Source organism: Muscardinus avellanarius (assembly GCF_963383645.1).
Source record: "Muscardinus avellanarius genome assembly, chromosome: 12".
Taxonomy (NCBI): Eukaryota; Metazoa; Chordata; class Mammalia; order Rodentia; family Gliridae; genus Muscardinus; species Muscardinus avellanarius.
This window is the reverse complement of record NC_137798.1, coordinates 63,689,917-63,712,384: the sequence shown is the minus strand read 5'-3', so window position 1 is coordinate 63,712,384 and position 22,468 is coordinate 63,689,917. Positions and strand designations below refer to the sequence as shown.

The following is a 22,468-nucleotide window of genomic DNA, read 5'->3' as shown; positions in this document are numbered from 1 at the left end:
CGCCCAGCAAGATTACACTTTTAGAGTTAGAAAAAGGAGGCTTCCTATGGGGAGGGGGTATTTCAACACCTTTAAATAAAAAAATGCTTTGGGCTAAATAAGATTTTGCTAAAATCCTTCCTAAGCAGAAATAGCTCCAAAAACCAGAAAGGGAAGAAAGCAAGTTAGGTAATATTAAAAATGAAGTCGCATTTAGGCAGGTTTCCCCAGCTTTTACCCTATATAGACATTGACAAATAAATACTGAAAACAAATCAAGAACCACATTTTTCTTCTATTTTTTTTTTTTCTTGTGGTACTGGGGGTAGAACCTAAGAGCTTTTCTACCTCCGGGCTATTTTTATATTTTATTTGGAAACAGGGCCTCACTAAGTTGCTGAGAGCCTCACTAAGTAGCTGAGGCTGGCTTCTCAGCCTCTCAAGTGCTGGGTTTACAAGCGTGCACCACCATGCCTGGCTCTCTTCTACTTATTTAAAAGAAACCATTTTTAAGTATTATAGCAAAGAAAAATAGAGACACAAGCTAATAATTCTCAAAAGCTCAGCAGTCTAAGATTTGGATCTATACTTAAAGAGAAGCTGGAAGAGCTTGACACAAGAGGAAACACGTGTGGCTGGCTGACACATTGTTGAGTTTCCACAGGTTTCCATCTCCAGTGAGAAGAAATCCAGGCCTGGGGCCATACCAGAGGCTTTCAGAATTTTACATTGTTCTTTAGTAATTCTCAACCTTGAATGTAGGATGCACTGAAACGGCCTGAAAATATCTTTTTTCATTTTTAATACCACTGCCTGGACCCCACCTAAGGTCAATTAAATCAGAATCCCTGGTATGTAGCCCAGGCATTAGAATTTTTAAAGCTCCCAGAGGTTCCAAGGTGCAGCCAGGGCTGAGACCCTTAAGTAACCTAGAGAAATGCTGATAAAAGTCAAGGATGATTGTAATTACTGCATGTTTCAACTTCACTGGTGACACAACAATATCTCAGGGAGATAAATTTTTTGCTAATGCTAGGCTGTCCTTCTTATGTGCTCACTCTGTAGTTTGGATCCCTCAAGATAATAATGACAACATTTATTAAGCACTTACCTGGTGCCAGCACTGGGCTGGATGAACCCCCACCTTTTGACCTCTCTCTACCCCACTCATGCCCTCCATAAATACATTATCACTAATCTCCATTATTTTGCAAAAACAATCATTAAATATATTAACTGAAGACAGCTGACACAGAGGGGCTTATCTGTCCATCACAGAACAAGTAGGTATCCAAAGTGGAATTAGAGGAGAAAACATAGATGAGCAAATAAGGAGGCCTAACTGGGGGTGATAAAAGGGGGAAGAGGTAAATTCCCTAACGTACATGATATACATTCATAAACATGTCAAAGTCAATCACTAGGCCAAACATGAGGAGTGAGGGGGGAGGGAGTGGGGTGGGAACTAGGGAAGGGCTAAATGAGTGATTGTGCATGTATGCCTCTACCTTCTTGTAGTCTATTAAGATGTAGGACTACAATGCACCAGTAAAAAAAAAAAAATTAAAACAGAAACTGGAATTAGAAATTACATGTGTCTCATTACAAAGCCATGCCTTGAACTTTCTTCTAATTTTATATATTTGTTTCGAAAGGTAATAGAGTCATATGTTTCACAGGCTTATAAAGTAGAAAGACTTATAAAGTGTATATATAAGGCATAGAATTAACCTATTCATCCTTTTTTCCTGTCATGAATAAAGTTCAATAAAAGAGTAACTAGTCATCCTAGATTCCTATCATTTGACCATCAGTTCTCCTCCCAGAAGACAAAGTTGGTGGTTTCTTGTTTATCTTCCCAAAGTAATTTAATGCATATATATGTAAGTATAATATATGTAAGCAAATATATGTAAGTATATGTGTATGTAGATATATTTGAAGTTCTCCCCACCACATTTTAAACAATAGTAGCATAGCTAAAGCATTACTTTACACATTATTTTCTCCACATTAACGGTGTATCTTAAGCCAGGCATGGTAACACATGATTGTGATCCCAATACATGGGAGGCTGAGACAGGAGGATCATGGGTTTGCATCTAGCCTCAGCTACTTAGTGAAGCCCTCCACAACTTAGTGAGACCCTGTTTCAAAACAAAGAATAATAGCTGGGCGTGCATTTGGGAGGCTGAGACAGGAGGATCCCGGTCTTGGACAGCCTCAGCTACTACTTAGTGAGGCACTTTGCAACTCAGTGAGACCCTGTTTCAAAATAAAGAATTAAAAAAAAGTAGGTCTGGGGTGTAGCTTGAAGGTAGAATGCCCCTGGGTTCCATCCCTGGTACCGCAAAAAAAAAAAAAAAAAAAAAGATAAAAAATGGGCTGGGGTTGTAGCTCACAGGTAGAATACCCCTGAGTTCAATCCCTAGTACTGAAAAAAAAAGTATATCTTAAAGATAATTCTACATAAATGCATACATGTTTTAAAATTCTTTTTTTATAACAGCATTTCCTGTACAACTCTATCATTATTTTTAACCAGTCCCTTATTAGATTACTTCTAATGTGCTGTTATAAAAATGTTGGAATGATTAATCTTGGGCTATCTAATTTCATAGGTATAGGCAGATAAGTAAGCCTGTAAAATAAATTCTTAGATGTCAAAGTCATGCCTTGCCCTATTCCATGTTACCTCAGGCTTCTAAAAAATAATTCACAGCCAGGCTCATGATGATTGATACTTATTTTATTCAAAAACTTTACTTAAATACCTGAATTGTGCTTTTTATTTTAATAAAAAATTAGAAATGGTTTTTCAGAATAAACTGACAGATCAAAATGGTCTGAGGGGTGGTTTTAGGTCAAAGTGAAACACCTTCACAACTCTGTGCAGGCTCTTGCTCGCCACTCAGAAGGTATCTGTCCCCGAGGACTCCGTGTCTCCCTGCACTGAGCTGATGCTCAGGGACTGAGAGCAATCCTCCAGCTTCACTGAGGGCAGTGTCACGGACATCTTGGCAGGTGATGCTTGAGAACTGAAGAGAGGTACTGCCTCACCACCTGCACAAAGTAGAAATTTATTCAGCTAAACCAGCGTATTCTGACAGTTTAATGGGATTTCTCTTATCTCAATAATATGGGGAGGGGGGAGGCAAAGCAAGGATTGCAGGCAAGGGACTGTCTCTTAAAGTGCTCAGAATTTGTCTTGAGATAAAACACACTTCTCCCCTTTCCCACTTCACTCCTAGTCAGTTGCAGACATTTTAAAAGTGCTCAAGTGCTAAGAGTTGTGGTGCAGGTGATAAATGCTACATGAGATCAGGTGTGAGCCTACTCTCAGTCAGGCATGGCGGCATATGGCTGTAATCTCAGTACTTGGGAGGCTGAGACGGGGAATCACAGGGTTGAGACCAGTATCAGCAACTTAGTGAGACCCTGTCTCAGAATAAAAAGTAAAATAGGATGGGGGGGGGCGGGTGTAGCTCAGAGAGGTAGAATGCCTTTGGGTCCACTCACTAATACCACAAAAAGAAAAATAAAAGCCTACTCTGTGAAATCCAGCCGTATGCTCTTATTGGCTGTGTGACTTTGGGCAAGTTATTTCACCACTCAAAAGTTCAGTTTCTTCAACAAAAGGAACTTCAGTCAAATAGAGAGAGAAACCACTAAAATAGTGGAAGGGGACTGAGGAAGGTGGGCAGGGGGAAAATAAGGCTTGAGAAAGAGGCCAGTTCAAATAATGCTAGGTCCATGTAATCTCACTACCTGTACGGGGAGGAAGGAGGGGGAGCAGGGTGGGATGTGGATGCAAATACACCAAGTGCTGCGTGCACGGACTAAAGTATCACTGTGAATCTCGCCATCATGCATAATTGTAATGCACCAATAAAAATATATTTTAAAAGTTCAGTTTCACCAGGCATAGTGGCGCATGCCTGTAATCCCAGTCCTTTGGAGGCTGAGACAGGAGGAACACAGGTTTGAAGGTAGTAGCTTCAGCTACTTAGTGAGGCTTTCAGCAACTTAGCAAGACTCTATTTCCAAATAAAAATAAAATTGGGCTGAAGGTGTAGCTCACAGGTAGAATGCCCCTGGGTTCAATCCCCAGTAACCCCGCCACCCCACTTGCACACAAAAAAAGTTGTTTCCTCATATGTTAAATGGGATAATGGTACCTACTTTGCATAGCATAGGAGGAAAAAATAGGATTGGTAAAGAACTCAAAAACAGAGCTTAGCACTTAGTACATGCTCCACAGCAGTTTGTATCCCTAGCCTTTTTATTTTTTGAGACAGGTCTCCCTAAATTGCCCAGACTGGCCTTGATCTTGAGATCCTCCTTCCTCAGCCTCTCAAGTAGCTGGGATTACAGGCATGCACCACTCTGCCCAACTTCTTAAAGGATCTTAAAAATAATTCTGATTAAGAGTCATCATAAGTTTTCTAAAACATTTCTAAAAAATGTTCATCAAGCCAGGTGTGGTGGCACACCCTTGTAATCCCTGCGCTTGGGAGGCGGAGACAGGAGGATCGCGCAGGTTCGAAGCCAGCCATGCTGGCTTACGAGACCCTGTTTCCAAATAAAAATATTAAATAGGTCTGGGAGTGTAGCCCGGAGGTAGAAGGGTTTCCAAGAACCCCAGTACCACCAAAACACACAGACACACACACACACACACACACACACACACACACACACACACACACACAGCTTATTAAGTCATTTCCACAGAAATAAAGTGGAATTATCTACTAACTTTTTATAGGGGCCACAGTAAAAGTAGACAGTTTTGGAGATTTCAATGATGGCTCATCACTGCAGTCCATGATGATCAGAATACTTGTAAACAGCAAATTCCTTCCATATTAGAAAGTCTAACAAAGATTATTTATTTATTTATTTATTTTTGCAGTACTAGGGATGAAACCCAGGGGCAGGCATTCTACCTCCAAGCTACACCCCCAGCCCTATTTTTTTTTAATTATTTTTATTTTGAAACAGGGTCAAACTGAGTTGCAAAGGGCCTAAGTAGCTGAAGCTGTCTGAGAACCGTGATGTGATGCTCCTATCTTAGCCTCCCAAATGCTGGGATTACAAATGTGCGCCACCACTCCCAGCTTTGTATTTTATAAAATTATGATGCAGAGCACACAAAACGACCATTGAAAATATTCAATATCAGAGCTTACATTATCAATAAAGCAAAAAGTTAGCAAATATAGCAAATTTGGTACTGGGGATTGACCCCAGGGACATTCTATCTCTGAGCTACATACCAGCCTTTTTTTTTAAACAGGGTCTCAATAAGTTGCTGAGGTTGGCCTCCAACCTGCAATCTTATCTCAGCCTCCCAATTACTGGAATCACACGTTGAGCCAACTACACAGGGCAAAAATTCCATTCTTTGAGTAGAATCACTTATTTACCCCAAACTACACTGATGTTAAATACTCTTCTCTATTTTCTAATTTTATGAAACTGCTTTATATGCACCCCTGCTTTCTACTATATGCATAAAATTGCTGATTAAATTGCTTAATGATGTAACTCTTTAAATGTTTTTGGTTCTTAAAGTAATTTCCAAAGAAAATATTATACTCACTCATTGAAAACATGGTATTTCTTGCAGTTACTGTCTTATATTTATATAGCAATTCAAAATTTTGTAAATATCTTCCCCAATCATCTTATCTGATCGTAACAGTAATTCTGGGAGACAGACAGGTGACTGAGGCACAGAGATAATAAAGTGGACCTAAAGACATACGCTGACTAATTACACATTCATATTGGTCTAATGTGTGTTTGGAACTAAGAGAGTACTGAGAGGACATAAAGATAAAAAATACAGACTCCATCTTCAAGATGCTCATAATCTCATAATGGATATAAGCTTGTACGGGGATACTGGTTTAAAGTGGATGGAAGTAGCAGTTGAACGAAGAAAAAGGACTCTTGAGTATTCTGCTTTTAAAATATGGACTGGATTGAAGGAATGGTGAGAGACAGGCTCTAAAGAAGGCCAGGGAATGTCCTGTCAGAAAAATTTTGAAAAGAAGAATAATCTAAGAAAATATATTTTAGAAAAAATAATTCTAACAGATATGTAAAAAATAAGGAGCAGGGAGGGATCTATGGCAGTAATCCCTAGAAGAACTGAAACTCCTTAGCAATGGAAACAGAGTCAAGATTTTTTTTTTTTGGTGGTGCTGGGGGTGGAACCCAGAGGCTTTCTACCTCCGGGCTATACTCCCAGACCTATTTTCTATTTTATTGGGAAACAGGGTCTCACTAAGTTGCTGAGAGCCTCATTAAGTAGCTGAGGCTGGCTTCGAACCTGCGCGATCCTCCTGTCTCAGCCTCCCAAGCGCGGGGATTACAAGCATGCGCCATCATGCCCGGCTTGAGTCAAGATAGTTTAGAGGGAGACTCAGTAATTATTAAGCATTGAGGCTGGTGCTAAAATGGCAGATTTGGTTAATTGGGTAGGCAGTAATAAGAACTCAGACATATTTGAGGGCTATAGTGATATACTGAGTGGGAAAGATGCTGGGACCAGCTACATGCTTGATGAATATGAGATACTTCCAAGATGTGTGCATAGACATTTCCAGCAGGAAACTGGATTTAGCAATTTAAAAAAATTATAAGTTTTACAAAGTGGTTTTTTAAAATTTGTCTGTTTTTTTGTTGTTATAGTCATTTGTTTGCTTGCTTGTTTTTGGTAGTACTGGAGATTGAACCCAGGCCCTTATGCATGCTAGGCAAGGACTGAACCACTAAGCTACACCCCCAGCCTTTATAAAGCCATTTTTTTATTTTTTTATTTTTGGTGGTACTGGGGTTCCTGGAAGCCCTTCTACCTCCGGGCTACACTCCCAGACCTATTTTTACTTTTTTTATTTCGAAACAGGGTCTCCTAAGCCAGCGCGCGCGGCTGGCTTCGAACCTGCGCGATCCTTCTGTCTCTGCCTCCCAAGCACGGGGATTACAAGCGTGTGCCACCACGCCCTGCTTATAAAGCCATTTTAGGGACACAGAACTACCAATCATCTAATTGCTAAGGAGGGAAAACAGATCTTCAGAACAGATATGGTGACAAAAATATGAAGAAGGGCAAAGGAAGGTGACTAAAAGGAAAACAAAAGAATCAGTGAAAAGTAGAAAAAGATTCGGAAAAATGAAGAAAAACACAGATAATCTTCAAAAAAGAAAACCTAGTACAGTTTCTCTAATACACAATGGGTAGAATTGATTCTATAACTCAGTGTCTTTTCACTATACCATATGCCTTAATTATTTGCAATAAATATTATGACTTTTAAATGTGGTTGAAGAAAATTCCTCTTAAGCTGTTGTAAGTAGTGGTGGGGCAGCTAAAGGGAGGATAAAGTTTTAGTACAAATCCATTATTGACAGAGCTAGGCAAGTTTCCAGTCACTTAGGAAGGATCCAGCACAGACTGTGGGGGTGAGGCTGCTGGGGGGAGGAGAAAAGGGCAGGGAGGATCAAATCATGGATTCTGGATCAGAACTGTGCTGGGCTCACCCTCCATCCAAATATCAACCAGATATCCACAGAACACAGCAGGGAACTTACTAGGTACCAGGCACTGTTCCTGAATCTATAGGATGAAGAGAACAGAGGTTCTGATCTCATGACCTTACGTGGTACTTGGGTGAAGAGACAAATGATAAACAAGAAAAAGAACACAAAACATCAGGAAGTGGTTAAATACTATAAAGAAAAGCAAGTAAAGGCCAAAAGACAGAGAGAATTTAAGAGACTTTGGGCAAGTTCTCTAAGGTCTCAGAACCCCAGGTTTCTCATCTATAAAATAGCCTCAGAAAGTTTTGTAAAGAACAAATGAGGTAGTGTATCTAAATGCCGCATAGTGCTGACACAGAAAATACTCAAAGCAGGCCATTTCTTACTTTTATAGAACTAGAAAGGAACTATCTAAGAGGTAGTGAGCCACAGGGTGGGCAGCAAACGATACTGCTGGGTAAGGGATAGGAATCTTTCACTGAAAAGTTATAAGGAGGGAGTATTCTAAAAGGCCTCCAAATAGTTATGTTATCATTTGAAATTCTAGTTATCTGTGTTTTAATGAACAAATTATATCTGTAAAATGTATCACTTTATCTAAAGGTTTTCTTAATGTAAAATTTGGGAAGACTTTTTAAAAAAATGTGTTCATTTAAATCAACTTTTAAAAAAAAATCAAGGCTGGGTGTGGTGGCGCACGCTTGTAATCCCCACGCTTGGGAGGCTGAGACAGGAGATCGCACAGGTTGGAAGCCAGCCTCAGCTACTTAGTGAGGCTCTCAGCAACTTAGTGAGACCCTGTTTCCAAATAAAGTATAAAACAGATCTGGGAGTATAGCATGGTGGTAGAAAAGCCCCTGGGTTCCACCTCCAGTACCACCAAAAAAAAAAAAAAAAAATCACAGTTTTAGCTGGGCATGGTAGTGCATTCCTATAATCCCAGTACTTGGGAGGTTGAGACAAAAGGATTGCAGGTTCAAGGACTGCCTCAGCAAGTAATGAGATTCTCATCACCCAGGAAAACCCTGTTTAAAAATTAAAAATAAAAATAAAATGAGCTGGGGATATAGCTTGGAGGTAGAATGCACTTGGACTCTATCCCCATTTCCTCTACAAATTAAGTTTTGGGAACTTTAAAAGATCATTTAAGAAGATTTTTCCAACTGAGAACATTAAAAAAAAAAAAGTAAAAATCACTTCAGTTACTGTTAACAGCAAAAAGGATAACATTCATTTCTAGTATGGTCCCCGCAGAGTTTAAATTTTTTTAAAGAAAAGACATAGCATCTTAATAAATCACCATTAAAGCAAATATAAATCTTCTACCTATCTTAAATGTAGTTTGATACTTTTAAAGTTTAACTTTTAAAATTTCCACAGTCAAGTCCTTACTCTATGATGTAATTGTTTCAACAGCTGTTTTCAGGTCTTAAAAAAAAAGATGATTCCTTGATTTCATGGGTTTGCAGAATCTCATTTAACCTGGCATGCATTTAAACTGGGGATGCCATAGCTAGACCATATGTTTGACGCTTCCTAAGACATAATATACTTAAGACATTCAAAACATCAGGTTTTTACCTTTAAAATATTTAAAATTAGCTAGGTGTGGTGGGGCACGCTTGTAATCCCAGCATTTGAGAGACTGAGACCGGAGGATCATGATTCAAGGCCAGCCTCATCTACTTAGTGAGGCCCTCTGCAACTTAGTGAGACCGCTTCAAAATAAAGAATTAAAAAAAAAATAGCGCAGCGGGTATAGCTCGGAGGTCAAATGCCCCTAGGTTCTATCCTCAGACCCGCCCCCCCCAATTCAAATTCATAAATGTTTATATGTTTTCTGTTATTTGATGGTGGATTTTTAAGACTAAAGAAGATAAAAAAGAACTAAAAGCAATTACCTAGCACATGTAATGAGGTGGAAATTTTAATACATTTAAGATGTTGCTTATATATTTTACATATATTTAAAAATACACATAACATAGGCTTCTAAAAGCTTTCAGATTCAGATAAACTATTTCATCAGTGGGTTTTAGATTATGACTCAACTTTGAGACAGGTTCAATCTTAGTAATCCATTATTATTATCTCTGTTATTTGCAAACTGAGATGGATTCAAACAAAGGATTATCTCCTAAAACAAGATGACAGGAGAAAAACAAAGAATGTTTCCTCTGTACCTTAATAAATCGTGGAGTTCAGCATCTCAAACTCGTCACCCTGACTGACTATGCATGGCACAAGCCATCTATATACATTTGTGGTGTTCTTCTACAAGATAATGGAATTACTTTTTATTGCCTGGATTGGAATATTTCCACAAGCAGATAGAGACTGATTTCTTGTAAAGGAAACAATTGTAATAATCTTTAATCCAAGTATATGAAATATCTTAACCCAGGGTTCATAGACAGGTGACTAGGGATCTGTGAGCACCCTGAAACTACATGCAAATTATTTTCACATAGGTAGAATTCGGGAAAGAGATAGGTGGTCACATACATACCAACTCCATGTGCACCAACTCACATTCTCTTGAATTGTTCTTTCAAGCAGTATTGGTAGAATATTAGTGTTCCTATCCTGCTAATTTGTGGATGCCTTTTCTCCAAAGGCAACTTGATTGTGGAACTTACCAAATTGCACTGTAATTATTTATTCATATGCTCATTTCCCCCCCGACAACAAATTCCTTAAGAGCATGGAAAGAGGCCAATAGTATTTGGTCTTCCTAGTGACTAGCACAGTAGATACACTAGCTTGTGAGTCTATTGTTCCTGTTAAATATGTGCTCCACTAGGCCAGAGACTCTTATTTGCTTCTATAGTCTACAAAGCATGATGATGGGTGCATAGTGGACCCTGAAATAATTGCTGAACCAAGTAAAGATCATGTGGTTCTTTTTGCTAACAGCTTGCTTAGATTCACATTGGCCAGATCTTGTCTTTAAAGTTAGCAGCTCTAAATTCCAGCAGTGCAGTTGCTTCCCAGCTGTCTGTGAAGACATTACAGTATTTCAGCCGTGTTTTACTGGGTTCTTGAAGCATTTTTCCTGTACACCTTGGTCTTATCCACTCATGCTTAATTCTTTGTGTAAGCAGCTGCTACACTATCCTGCTGTCTTCAATTCTCCTCACATACTTAACCTAGCCCTGCAGATTTTGCAACCTCATAGCCTCAGTGCTTGACTAAACAAATCCTACAATCCTTCCTAGTGAAGAAGGTACCTCCTAATATTTAATTTGCCTCTGCTTTCTAGATTTAGTCACTATTAACCATTTCTTCCTTTTCTCCAAGTTTAAAGAGGTGCTTAAAAAATGCTACAATAGTTTTATCACAAAGCATTTTAGACATATAAGCCCATTATAATTTCTTAGGTTTCTATTGCTTCTGTTTTCCAATGAGTTGACAAATGCTTATTTTAAAATTTATAATTTGGGATAAAAATAAAATAGTTCCTATAGGAAGAATAAATGTACCAGCACCTGTAAAAACAACTCTAATTCTTTTTCCTCTAAAAGAGCAATAGTTAATGTGAAAGATTTGTTTCTTCTTATGCCAGGTTCCAGCTGCTTCACTTTGTTTAAAACTGACTTCAAAGTTTAAACACTATCCTGTCCCAACAAATAGCCTCCCCCAGATGGAATTATCTTGGGTGCTCTCCTCAGTTCTCTGAACACCACACCTGCAACCTTTAAATTCAATATTTTCTAAACTTTCAAAAAGGAAGAGACAGATTTATTTCCTGTCCCCAAACTTAGGCCTTCTGGAGAGTTGAGTTTAGTGCACAGAGGGATTTCTGCATCTCGGGCAAATTGACATTAGTATTTCTATTATCTAGTATTTAAAAACTGACAGTATTTCTGTTGTACTGATTCTTAGGAGAAAGAAATAAGAAAATGAAAAAATTTTAACAGCTCCAAGTTTAAGAACTTTTAAAGTAAAAATCTTACCTGTAAATACAGATGCAAGGTACAGATTGGGCTCAATTTGTGTCCGATCCATATCACCTGGTGAAGCTACTTGAAAAAAAATTTTTTCAAAAGAAAATTAGTTAAGCCTAGAAATAACCATGACTCATTTCTATTCACTAAAAACAACACAAACCAAATGCACCCCCTATAGTTACTTTCATAAAATGAGGTAAACAGAAGCTTGACCTACTGACCTTAATGTAAAGAAAGAAGTTAAACAGTTAAATTTTAATGACTGTCAACAGAAAGTTACTTTACCTAATGGATTGTTATCTTTTAGCATAAAAGATAAGAGAATGAGGAAGCAAAGATCTTGAATAACTTGGCAATAAAAAACAAAATTAAAAATTTTTAAATAAATTCATGATCTATTCCTTCCAAGGTTAGAAATTCCCACAAATTCTCTTGCCTATGGATTTAATCATTACCAAAAGAAGTTTAGAATCTCCCTTCTCCCTAGGCCAGCCTGGGGTATATACTCAGGGAATAAGGAAGAACAATGCACTATTAAACCAAAACAAAATGCTAATATTAAAATAGGCTGGAACAAAAACTTCTTCAAGAGAAAAACCTGTAGAATATATACAGATTGAGTATTTCTAATCCAAAAATCTAAAATCTGAAATGTTCTAAAATCTGAGACTTTTTGAGTGCTGATGTGACCACAAGTGAAAAATTCAACACCTGACTTCAAGTGATGAGTCACAGTGAACACATGGGTGCACTAAAATATTACATAAAATTACCTTCAGATGTGTTTTATAGGTGTATATATGAAGAGTATAGGTATATACGGAAAGTAAATATCATATTTGGAATGGGGTCCCATCCCCAAATATCTCATTAGGCTTATGCAAATATTCCAACACTTGAAAAAGTCCAAAATCCAAAACACTTTTGGTCCCAAGCATTTTGGATAAGGGATACTGAATTTGTTGTTCTCAAGCTAACAAAATACCCTTAATATTATGAGCATGGGTCTGTGCTGTAGCATGCTATTAACCTGTGCTCTGAAATATACAGTCAGTAAGCATGATTAGCTATTGTTTCAAACAAATTCTTGGGAGAGTGTAATAAGGAAAATTTATAATATGGTACTATCAGTATTTTATTTTTCTCTAAGGAAAAAAACTATCTCAAACTTTTATTTCACAAAAACTTTTAGTGGATTTTAGGAAGATATTAACAAAATAATAAGCATTACATATTTCATTATACTGGACAATATATTCTCATTACAGATAAACATTCATGTCCAATTAATTATAGTTATATTGTAGAAAACTTAGAAATTGAATCAATATATTATTTGTGAGTATAATTAATTCTTTTACCTTTACCAGAAGAAAAAAAACAGACTTGTTAATCTTAAATGTACCACAAAATAAAAAGCTAGTAATCTCAGATTTAGAAACAAAATCTTAGGCTGGGAAAGCAAGGATACTGCTGGAAAACCTTTAAATGAAGTCATTCTAGGGACACTGAGACCGTACCACATATACATACCATTTTGCTCCCCAATACTTTTTTCAATACTTTACCTTTTCATTTTAAATAATTATTTAAAATCTTGAAGCTCTAGGATGCCAATTAAAAGTAATCAGTGGACTGGGGATGTAACTCAGTGGTAGAAGGTTTGCCTAGCATGCATACCCAGTAACTAACACATACATACACACATATACATGGCTTAGAGCATAAACTTTAAAAAAATTGTATTTGAAAGAATAGGAATCCAGAATCTGAACTTTAGGGATATAAATGTGAAGTCCCTCAAAATATGAGTATTCTAGCCCACAACACATTAATTTTAAAATGGATGTCCAGATTTTAAAATAAAATATAACAAGGAAATATTTAAAACTAGTAACACTCAGAATATCTGCATTTTTATTTTTCAGTACTGGGAGTGGAACCCAGGGGCATTCTACATCCAAGCTACACCCCAGCTCTATTTTTATTCTTTATTTTGAGACAGGGTCTCACGGAGTTGTAAAGGGCCTCATTAAGTAGCTGAGGAATATCTGCATTTTTAATGTTACTTTGAGTTCAATAAAGGGGGAAAAACCTAGAAATATTACTACAGTACTTAAAAATATGTATAAACGAAGTTAGCACTTTTTAAACAAATACTCTTCCTAATTAAGTTACTCACTGGCTGCACATCTAGTAGGTACGTCAACTCTCTCAAATAATAGCATTTTCAGAAATAGAAACTTGGCAGCAATAAAAGCTTATATCCAACTGCCAAGAAGTTTATTGTTAATTCAGAAAAATAGATGGTGCACCTAATCCTGAATACAGACCATGATTTATTTGAATAATGTACATTTACTTATTAAAACACATTAGAAAGCATTTAAGTACTTGGATGTATTGCTGTACAGTGTTATAGCACAGAGCAGCCTGCCTTTTAGGGGCAGGAATGTCTAGAGGGACATTCCAGCACTGAAATCCGGTTGAGAACTCGGAGGCTCTATGTTTTAGTAGACAACTTTATCTATAACACATTTCCTGTTGGTTCAACAGCCTGTGAAACAGTTACTAAAACAAATTCCTCTCTGACAATTCTTTATAAAAGCATGCCATTATGGCTTTAAAAAAAGAATCTTAAAGATTACAATAGGCTTGTCTTGTGAAAGAAGCCACTTGTATGGCATGATTTCATTTATGTGAAGTACAAACACAAGAAAACTAAATCTATGTTCTTAGAAGTCAACGTAATGGTTTCATCCTTGCAAGGATGTGGCGATAGTAATGTTGCTTCCTGAGCTAGACACTGCTTGACCAATGGGCCCCACCACAATTCTTTGATCTGGATACTTGCTATGCATACTTTTATGTATGATTATTATAAAAAGTTAGAAAAACACAATAGGTTAGTTTTAGCAATTAAATGATAATATACTTATAACCAGTTGTGGTGGCACAGGTCTGTAATAATAGTCCTTGGGAAGCTAAAACTGGAGGATTGAGTCTCAAGGCCAGCCTCAACTTAGCTATACTTACAGCAACTGAGCGAGATCCTGTTTCAAAATAAAAAATAAAATAGGGCTGAGAGTATAGCTTGGAGGTAGAATGTCCCTGGGCTCAATCCCCAGCACAAAGAAGGAAGGAAGGAAGGAAGGAAGAAAGGAAGGAAGGAAGGAAGGAAGGAAGGGAAATATCTTTGTAATTTGAACTGTTTTCTAATGATGAATTAGGGTCCCTCCCAAAATTTATTTTGTGTGTGTGTGTGACTGAGGATTGAACCCAGGGGCATTATACTTCGAAGCTATACCACCAGTCCTTTTTATTTTGAAACAGGGTCATGTCAAAATTGCTGAAGCTGGTTGTGAACCTGCAATCCTCCTGTTTCAACTTCCCGAGTACTGGGATTACAGGCGTGTGCCACTGCTCTAGGCTGTAATATATATATATATATATATATATATATATATATATATATATATTGGTGGTGCTGGGGTTCCTGGAAACCCTTCTACCTCTGGGCTAAACTCCCAGACCTATTTTTTATATTTTATTTGGAAACAGGGTCTCTTAAGCCAGTGAAGCTGGTTTCGAACCTGCACAATCCTCCTGTCTCCACTTCCCAAGTGCGGGGATTACAAGCGTGAGCCACCACGCCTGGTGTAATATTCTTTTATAAATGATATTTGATAGCCACCAAGGCTGCAGGCAAAATAACTCTCTAATATTTATTAAACATTTTGAAGTTAAGTACCCTACCCTCTACACAAAGAGAATCAATTTTCTGAGATGGACATCCTTCCTAAACATGAAAACCCTCAAATTATAGCTTATGATTATCACTGTATTATCTCTGTGTAGTCTTTACAACGAGTTTGCCATAGATACCCATTCCTAATGAAATTTGGAAACAAAAATTAAATCTGACATAGTGACCAGTTCACTTCCCCAAGGGCAGACCTGGTAACTTTTAAAAGAGTGAAAGAATGAAAAATGAGCTTTCAAGTACAGGAAGCCACTAGAAAATAAGAACAACACCATTCTATATCCTAAAAAAAGAGCTTTAAAGATTTTCTGTTGAATAGTAAGTTTCAGGTCAAGGGGGAGGGGGAAGGAAGGTGGTTTCTGTTCACTGTACACACGACACCGATGGGAATAAGGGCCAGTCCAAGTTCTACGTTACCCTTACTCTGGGTAATAGTTCCAAGCTGTGAGCACAGCTGTACAGGCCCTGCCAGCAAGGCCATCGCAGCAGTGCTTTGACAGCACGGGGCCCCAAAGTGTCAGGATATAGAGAAGGCAGCAGTTGTTGGCTGTGAAAACAGTCTGATACAAACCAGATGGGAACTTACTAGATGGGCAACACGAAGGAAAACAATTGGCTCATTCAACAAAGTCCGGACCCTGCCCAAGAATTCACAGAAGACAGTAACAGTCACCCAGAGTTGATGCAAACAAAAAACAGCCATGTGGTCATGGTTTAAAGAATTGTTTTTACTCAGACTAAACAGAGTTTTGATTTCTAATTCTTGTACTCATTAATTGTAGTTGGGTGTACAGGCTTTTTTTTGTGTTGCCAAAGACAAATATTTCATGTGTATAATGTATACTTTTGTGACATCAAGAGAAATATATGGGGAGATAGAAACTAATTTTGTGCTATTTCCTGTTAAGTGCTATGAACATAAGCTAAATCATTTCAGGAAACTGGTGAATTTAGAAAATGATTGATCATGCTGACATAGTCATTAGAAAATATCCAACATAATATTACCAGAACTTTACTATGTCCTGGATTTTGTTAAGGCAGGCAGAATGACTCAAAAGGCAATAATCAGAAGGATTTCAATAGAACTACATTTCTACCTAAACATTTTTTTTCTGACTTCATTAGGTAATATACTATTATTGCAATTATTTTTAAAGAAAAAAAGTACCCATGTTCCGTATGTATTCTGAGCTAACAAGTATAACAGACACTAATAATTAGTTTTCAAGATACTTTTGGCAGTAACATTTCACTTAAAGACTATTGTAGGTATGTATTCAACATACCAAGCACATGTGTATACATATATACATACTATTTCAATATTTCAACAGAAGAATCAGTATACTAGCTCAAAATACTTCACAAGTAATTGCATTTTTCAACTAAAACTCCCAGCATAACTTGGGCCTCTGCATTTACTACCAATTTGAAAATATGCACAATGCTAAGGATGAAGCTCAGTGGTAAAGTGCATGCTTTTTGCATGTGCACAGCCATGAGTCTGACTCCTAGCAACATCAAAATATTTTAAAATTTTCTAAAAAATTAAAAAATACACTCAAGGAAGCCTTAATTTTGCAATCACCATTCTTAGGTGATGGCTAAGGAGTTCATCAGGGACACGTGAAAAGAACGAGCCGAATTTACAGCATCTGTCACGGACATATTTTTAAATACTTTATAATTAACTGACCCTGTTTTGTCTTGCACTTTTATAATAATAAACATGACTAGGTTTCTTAGAAGGCATTTTAGCTGTGGAAACTGATGTAGTACATGAGACACAAAGCAGGTTCCTCAATTTGCATTTGCTACACTGACCAGATTATTCCATTTACTAAACTGAGGCTGAGCACTTAAAAACACCTTTCCTGGCCAGGCGTGGTGGCGCACGCTTGTAATCCCCGCGCTTGGGAGGCGGAGACAGGAGGATCACGCAGGTTTGAAGCCGGCCTTGCTGGCTTAAGAGACCCTGTTTCCAAATAAAAATATAAAAAATAGGTATCTGGGAGTGTAGCCCAGAGGTAGAAGGGTTTTCAGAAACCCCAGTACCACCAACAAAACAAAACAAAACAAAAAAACACCTTTCCTGTTCTGTGAGATCCCATGTAAGGTAATTCTGAAGCAAATCAGAGAAACAGAAGTGGAATAACAATTTGGAATATAGATTGCATCAAGCAATCTGTATTTCCTGCCACAAGTATTTCAACTTTGCACTCTGCTATATATGCACGTCTTATTTATTTATTTATTTATTTTTGCAGTACTGGGGATGGAACCCAGGGTATTCTACCTCAGAGCTACACCCCCAGCCCTATTTTTTGTTCTTTATTTGGAAACAGGGTCTCACTAAGTTGCAGAAGGCCTCACTAAGTAGTTGGGGCTGGCTATGAACCTGTGATCCTACTGTCTCAGCCTCCCAAGTACTGGGATTACAAGTGTGCACCACCATGACCAGGTAACATATTTTTATTTTATTTATTTTGGTACTAGGAGTTGGACCCAGGGGCATTCTACTTAGAATCTAAACCCCCAGCACCCCCTCATTTTTTTTTTCAACTTTGCTTATTACTTCTTTTTTTTAATTTATTTTTTAAATTGGTGCATTGTAGTCATATATCAATCACATTGGAGTCTAAGACTTGAGAGGATATACAAGCACACATCATCCAATTAGCCCTCCTCCAGCCCCCATCCCTCCATTGCAAGCTTCTTTGGTGATTTACTTTGATACATTTGTTTATGTACCTCCTGCGTTTTAAAGAGGCTCCGTCCTCCAGTATTACATACCCTCTGATTGGTCACATTAGTTGCTTCACTATAGGGCCCTTTCTATAGCTCTACCTCTTCCTGTTGCCCTTTTCCTCCTAGTTATTGCTGATTAAGAGAAGCATCTGATTTATATTTCCTGCGATATTTCTCTGTGCATGCTGCGTTGCGAGTACCGATCCCACTCTTGATGGTCCCAGTAGTGGCCTGGCTACTCAGTGGACTGATCCAGACCTCGCTGGCTCAAGCAGCGGCCTTGCCTCATGGGAGGCCCCAGTTCTGGTCTCGCTGGCCCCTGCACCGGTCTAACCCCTAAGCTGGCTTTGGTCCTGGCCTTGGAGGCCGCAGGAGTGAACTTGCCTCACGCCAGGCTCCGATGCTGGCCATTGGCCCCTGCACCGGTCTAACCCCTTGGCAAAATTCCAATCCCGGCCTCAGAGGCCCCAGCACCGGCCTAGCCTCACGGCAGGCTCCAATGCCAGCCTCGTTGGCCCCAGCACCGGCCTAACCCCTCGGCAGGTTCCGTTCCCGGGTTAGGAGGCCCCAGCACTGGCCATGTCTCACGGCAGGCTCCGATGCTGGCCTTGCCTCACGGCAGGATCCGATGCCGGCCTTGATGGCCCCAGCACCGGTCTAGCCCTTCGGCAGGTTGTTATCCTGGCCTCGGAAGCCCCAGTACCGGCCTTGCCTCATGGCAGGCTCCGATGCCGGCCTCGCTGGCCCCAGCACCAGCCTAACCCCTTGACAGGCTCTTATGCCAGCCTCGGATGTCCCAGTACCGGCCTTGCCTCATGGCAGGCTCCAATGCCGGCCTCACTGGCCCCAGCACCGGCCTAACCCCTCGGCAGGCTCTTATCCTGACCTTGGAGGCCCCAGTACCGGCCTTGCCTCAAGGCAGGCTCCAATACCGGCCTCAGAGGCCTCAGCACCGGCCTTGCCTCACGGCAGGCTCCAATGCCGGCCTTGCTGGCCCCAGCATCGGCCTCACCCCTCGGCAGGCTCCAATCCCGGGCTCGGAGGCCCCAGTACCGGCCTTGCCTCAAGGCAGGCTCCGGTGCCGGCCTCGCTGGCCCCAGCACCGGCCTAACCCCTCAGCCGGCTCCGATACTGGCCTCGGAGGTCCCAGCACTGGCCATGCCTCACGGCAGGCTGCGATGCCGGCCTCACTGGCTCCAGCACCGGCCTAACCCCTCAGCAGGCTCTTATCCTGGCCTAGGAGGCCCCAGTATCGGCCTTACTTCACGGCAGGCTCTGATGCCGGCCTCGCTGGCCCCAGCACCTTCCTAACCCCTCAGCAGGCTCTTATCCTGGCCTCGAGGCCCCAGTACCGGCCTTGCCTCAAGGCAGGCTCCGATGCCGGCCTCACTGGCCCCAGCACCGGCCTAACCCTTCGGCAGGCTCCGATGCCGGCCTCGCTGGCCCCAGCACCGGCCTAACCCCTCAGCAGGCTCTTATCCTGGCCTCAAGGCCCCAGTACCGGCCTTGCCTCAAGGCAGGCTCCGATGCCGGCCTCGCTGGCCCCAGCACCGGCCTAACCCCTCGGCAGGCTCCAATCCCGGCCTCGGAGGCCCCAGCACTGGTCATGCCTCACGGCAGGCTCCGATGCCGGCCTCACTGGCCCCAGCACCGGCCTAACCCTTCGGCAGGCTCTTATCCTGGCCTCGAGGCCCCAGTACCAGCCTTGCCTCACGGCAGGCTCCGATACCGGCCTCGCTGGCCCCAGCACCGGCCTAACCCCTCGGCAGGCTCTGATCCCGGCCTCGGAGGCCCCAGCACTGGTCATGCCTCACAGCAGGCTCCGATGCCGGCCTCACTGGCCCCAGCACCGGCCTAACCCCTCGGCAGGCTCTTATCCTGGCCTCGAGGCCCCAGTACCGGCCTTGTCTCAAGGCAGTCTCCGATGCCAGCCTCACTGGCACCAGCACTGGCCTAACCCCTCGGCAGGCTCCGATCCCGGCCTCGAAGGCCCCAGCACTGGTCATGCCTCAAGGCAGGCTCCGATGCCGGCCTCGCTGGCCCCAGCACCGGCCTAACCCCTCGGCAGGCTCTTATCCTGGCCTCGGAGGCCCCAGTACCGGCCTTACCTCACGGCAGGCTCCGATGCCGGCCTCGCTGGCCCCAGCACCAGCCTAACCCCTGGGCAGGCTCTTATCCTGACCTTGGAGGCCCCAGTACCGGCCTTGCCTCATGGCAGGCTCTGATGCCAGCCTCGCTGGCCCCAGCACCAGCCTAACCCCTCAGCAAGCTCCGGTCCCGTCCTCGGGGGCCCCAGCACTGGCCTTGCCTCATGGCAGGCTCCGATGCCGGCCTCGCTGACCCCAGCACCGGCCTAACCCCTCAGCAAGTTCCGGACCCGACCTCAGAGGCCCTAGCACAGGCCTTGCCTCATGGCAGGCTCCAATGCCGGCCTCGCTGGCCCCAGCATCGGTCTAACCCCTCTGCAGGTTCCAATCCCGGCCACAGAGGCCTCAGTAGTGGCCTTGCCTCACAGCAAGCTCCGATGTCGGCCACTGGCCCCGGTGCCCGCCTAACCCCTCAGCAGGTTCCGATCACTGTCTCTGTGGTTATTATTTCAAAGGTTCCAGGTGTAATGTATCAGATCTCTGCCTCCCCTGAGTATTGGCCACTGGCATTGCCACTGCCTCCACCGTTTCAAATCCTTCCCAGGCTCTTTTTCCACTCTAAATGTTGTCCAGTGTTCCTAAGCATGCGTGATGGTAGCATTCGACATTTGGTGTAATTTCTCCAAAAAAAATAAAGTTGGTAAGATCCGGTTTCTGCTTCTCCTGAATACAAGTCTCCACCACCATCGCAGAGAACCCTTTCAACACCGCATTTCTCCTTGGTCTCCGCTAAACTCTCTCCTTATATGTGATGTCTGAGATTCTTAACAATATAGAGAAATAGCAGTCCTCTTTCACGGAGAATTTTTCCATAAGTTCCAGTGCATTTAGATAAGTTTTGTCTGCATCTCCAGTGTCCTGGCATCCATAATGGCTTTCTTACCTCCTCTCCAATATTTATCTTTTTTTGTTCTGGGCCCGGTTTCTCCAGGGATCAGGCGTGCTACTCGCAGTTCGGCCCGGGGCCCAGAGTCCCGCGACCCAGGCCCCAGCTAGCGTGCCCCGCGCGCGACCCCTGCCCAGAACCCAGCATCTTACTGGGCCTGGTTTCTCCAGGGGTCTGGCGTGCTACGCGCAGTTCGGCCGGGCCCAGAGTCCCGCGACCCGGGCCCCATCTGGCGTGGCCTGCGCGCGACCCCTGCCCAGAACCCAGCTTCTTACTGGGCCCGGTTTCTCCAGGGGTCTGGCGTGCTACTCGCAGTTCGGCCTGGGGCCCAGAGTCCCGCGACCCGGGCCCCATCTGGCGTGCCCCGCGCGCGACCCCCCGCCCAGAACCCAGCGTCTTACTGGGCCCGGTTTCTCCAGGGGTCTGGCGTGCTATGCGCAGTTCGGCCCGGGGCCCGGGTCCCGGGCCCCGGCTTTTGTGCGCCGCGCGCGACCCCCGCCCCCCCCTCATTTTTTTGAAACAGTGTGTCACTAAGTTACTGAGGGTCTTGCTAAGTAGCTGAGGCTGGCCTTGCACCTGTGATCCTTCTGTCTCAACCTCCAAAGTATATTGGAATTAACAGGTGTGCACCACCATGCTCAGCTTCAGATAAACTTTTTTACAAGTCAAAATTAGTTTGTGTAGCAGCACTGTTTTGACTAAATGTAGTTATTAAATCAAACATTTGGTGTGTGCTTACCATAAGCTGAATTCCCATGTAAAAAGTAGGAAAGAAAAAAGTAGAAAGACATGATATTTATTTAAGGCTAATATAAGAGAAATTGGGAATAAATGCATCATGCATCAAAAATATATTCTGTACTCAACACATGAAATCAACTCTCTTGCCTTGGATTTATTAGTAATGCCTGTCTACCTGGCTGCTTCCTTCCCTCCCTCCTTTTCTTCCTTTCTTCATGTGGGAACTGGAGATTAAACCCAGGAGCATTCTACCTTTGAGCTACATCCTAGCCATTTTTACTTTTTGTTTGGAAACAGGGTCTCACTAGGTTGCTAAGAGACTTGCTATGTTGCTGAGGCTGTTCTTGAAACTGTCAGCCTCCTGTCTCAGCCTCCCAAGTACTGGGGTTACAGCAGTTACCACCACACCCCAAGCCAGTAAATGTATTTCTTAGACCTTGGGTTAATTTAGGAAAAAAATATAACTGGTTTAATTCTTGCCATTAGGCTTATTGATAATTATTTATACACTTTTTCAGAAATAACCCTATCTACTTTGATGGGGTGCTATATATATGAACCTAATGAACTAGCATAAATTTAAGTAAAAAACTTTTACCAAGCCGGGCATGATGGCGCATGCTTGTAATCCCCGCGCTTGGGAGGCAGAGACAGGAGGATCACACAGGTTCAAAGCCAACCTCGCTGGCTTAAGGGACCC

At 41.9% G+C, this 22,468-nt stretch overlaps 1 protein-coding gene across 4 annotated transcripts in view; it reads right to left on the bottom strand.

Moving 5' to 3' along the window:
• Positions 1-2,890: 2,890 nt before the first annotated feature.
• The window catches only part of KIAA0586, a gene marked incomplete at both ends in the record, with an annotated part of 130,686 nt that continues 111,108 nt past the window's right edge, over positions 2,891-22,468 (bottom strand). For 3 of the 4 annotated variants that reach the window (XM_080707299.1, XM_080707297.1, XM_080707298.1), the window contains 2 exons: positions 2,891-3,042; positions 11,487-11,555. In XM_080707299.1, the coding sequence (XP_080563425.1) occupies positions 2,891-3,042; positions 11,487-11,555 (221 nt within the window). The remainder of the gene's footprint in view (positions 3,043-11,486; positions 11,556-22,468) is intronic. The other variant, XM_080707296.1, reaches the window with a different exon arrangement.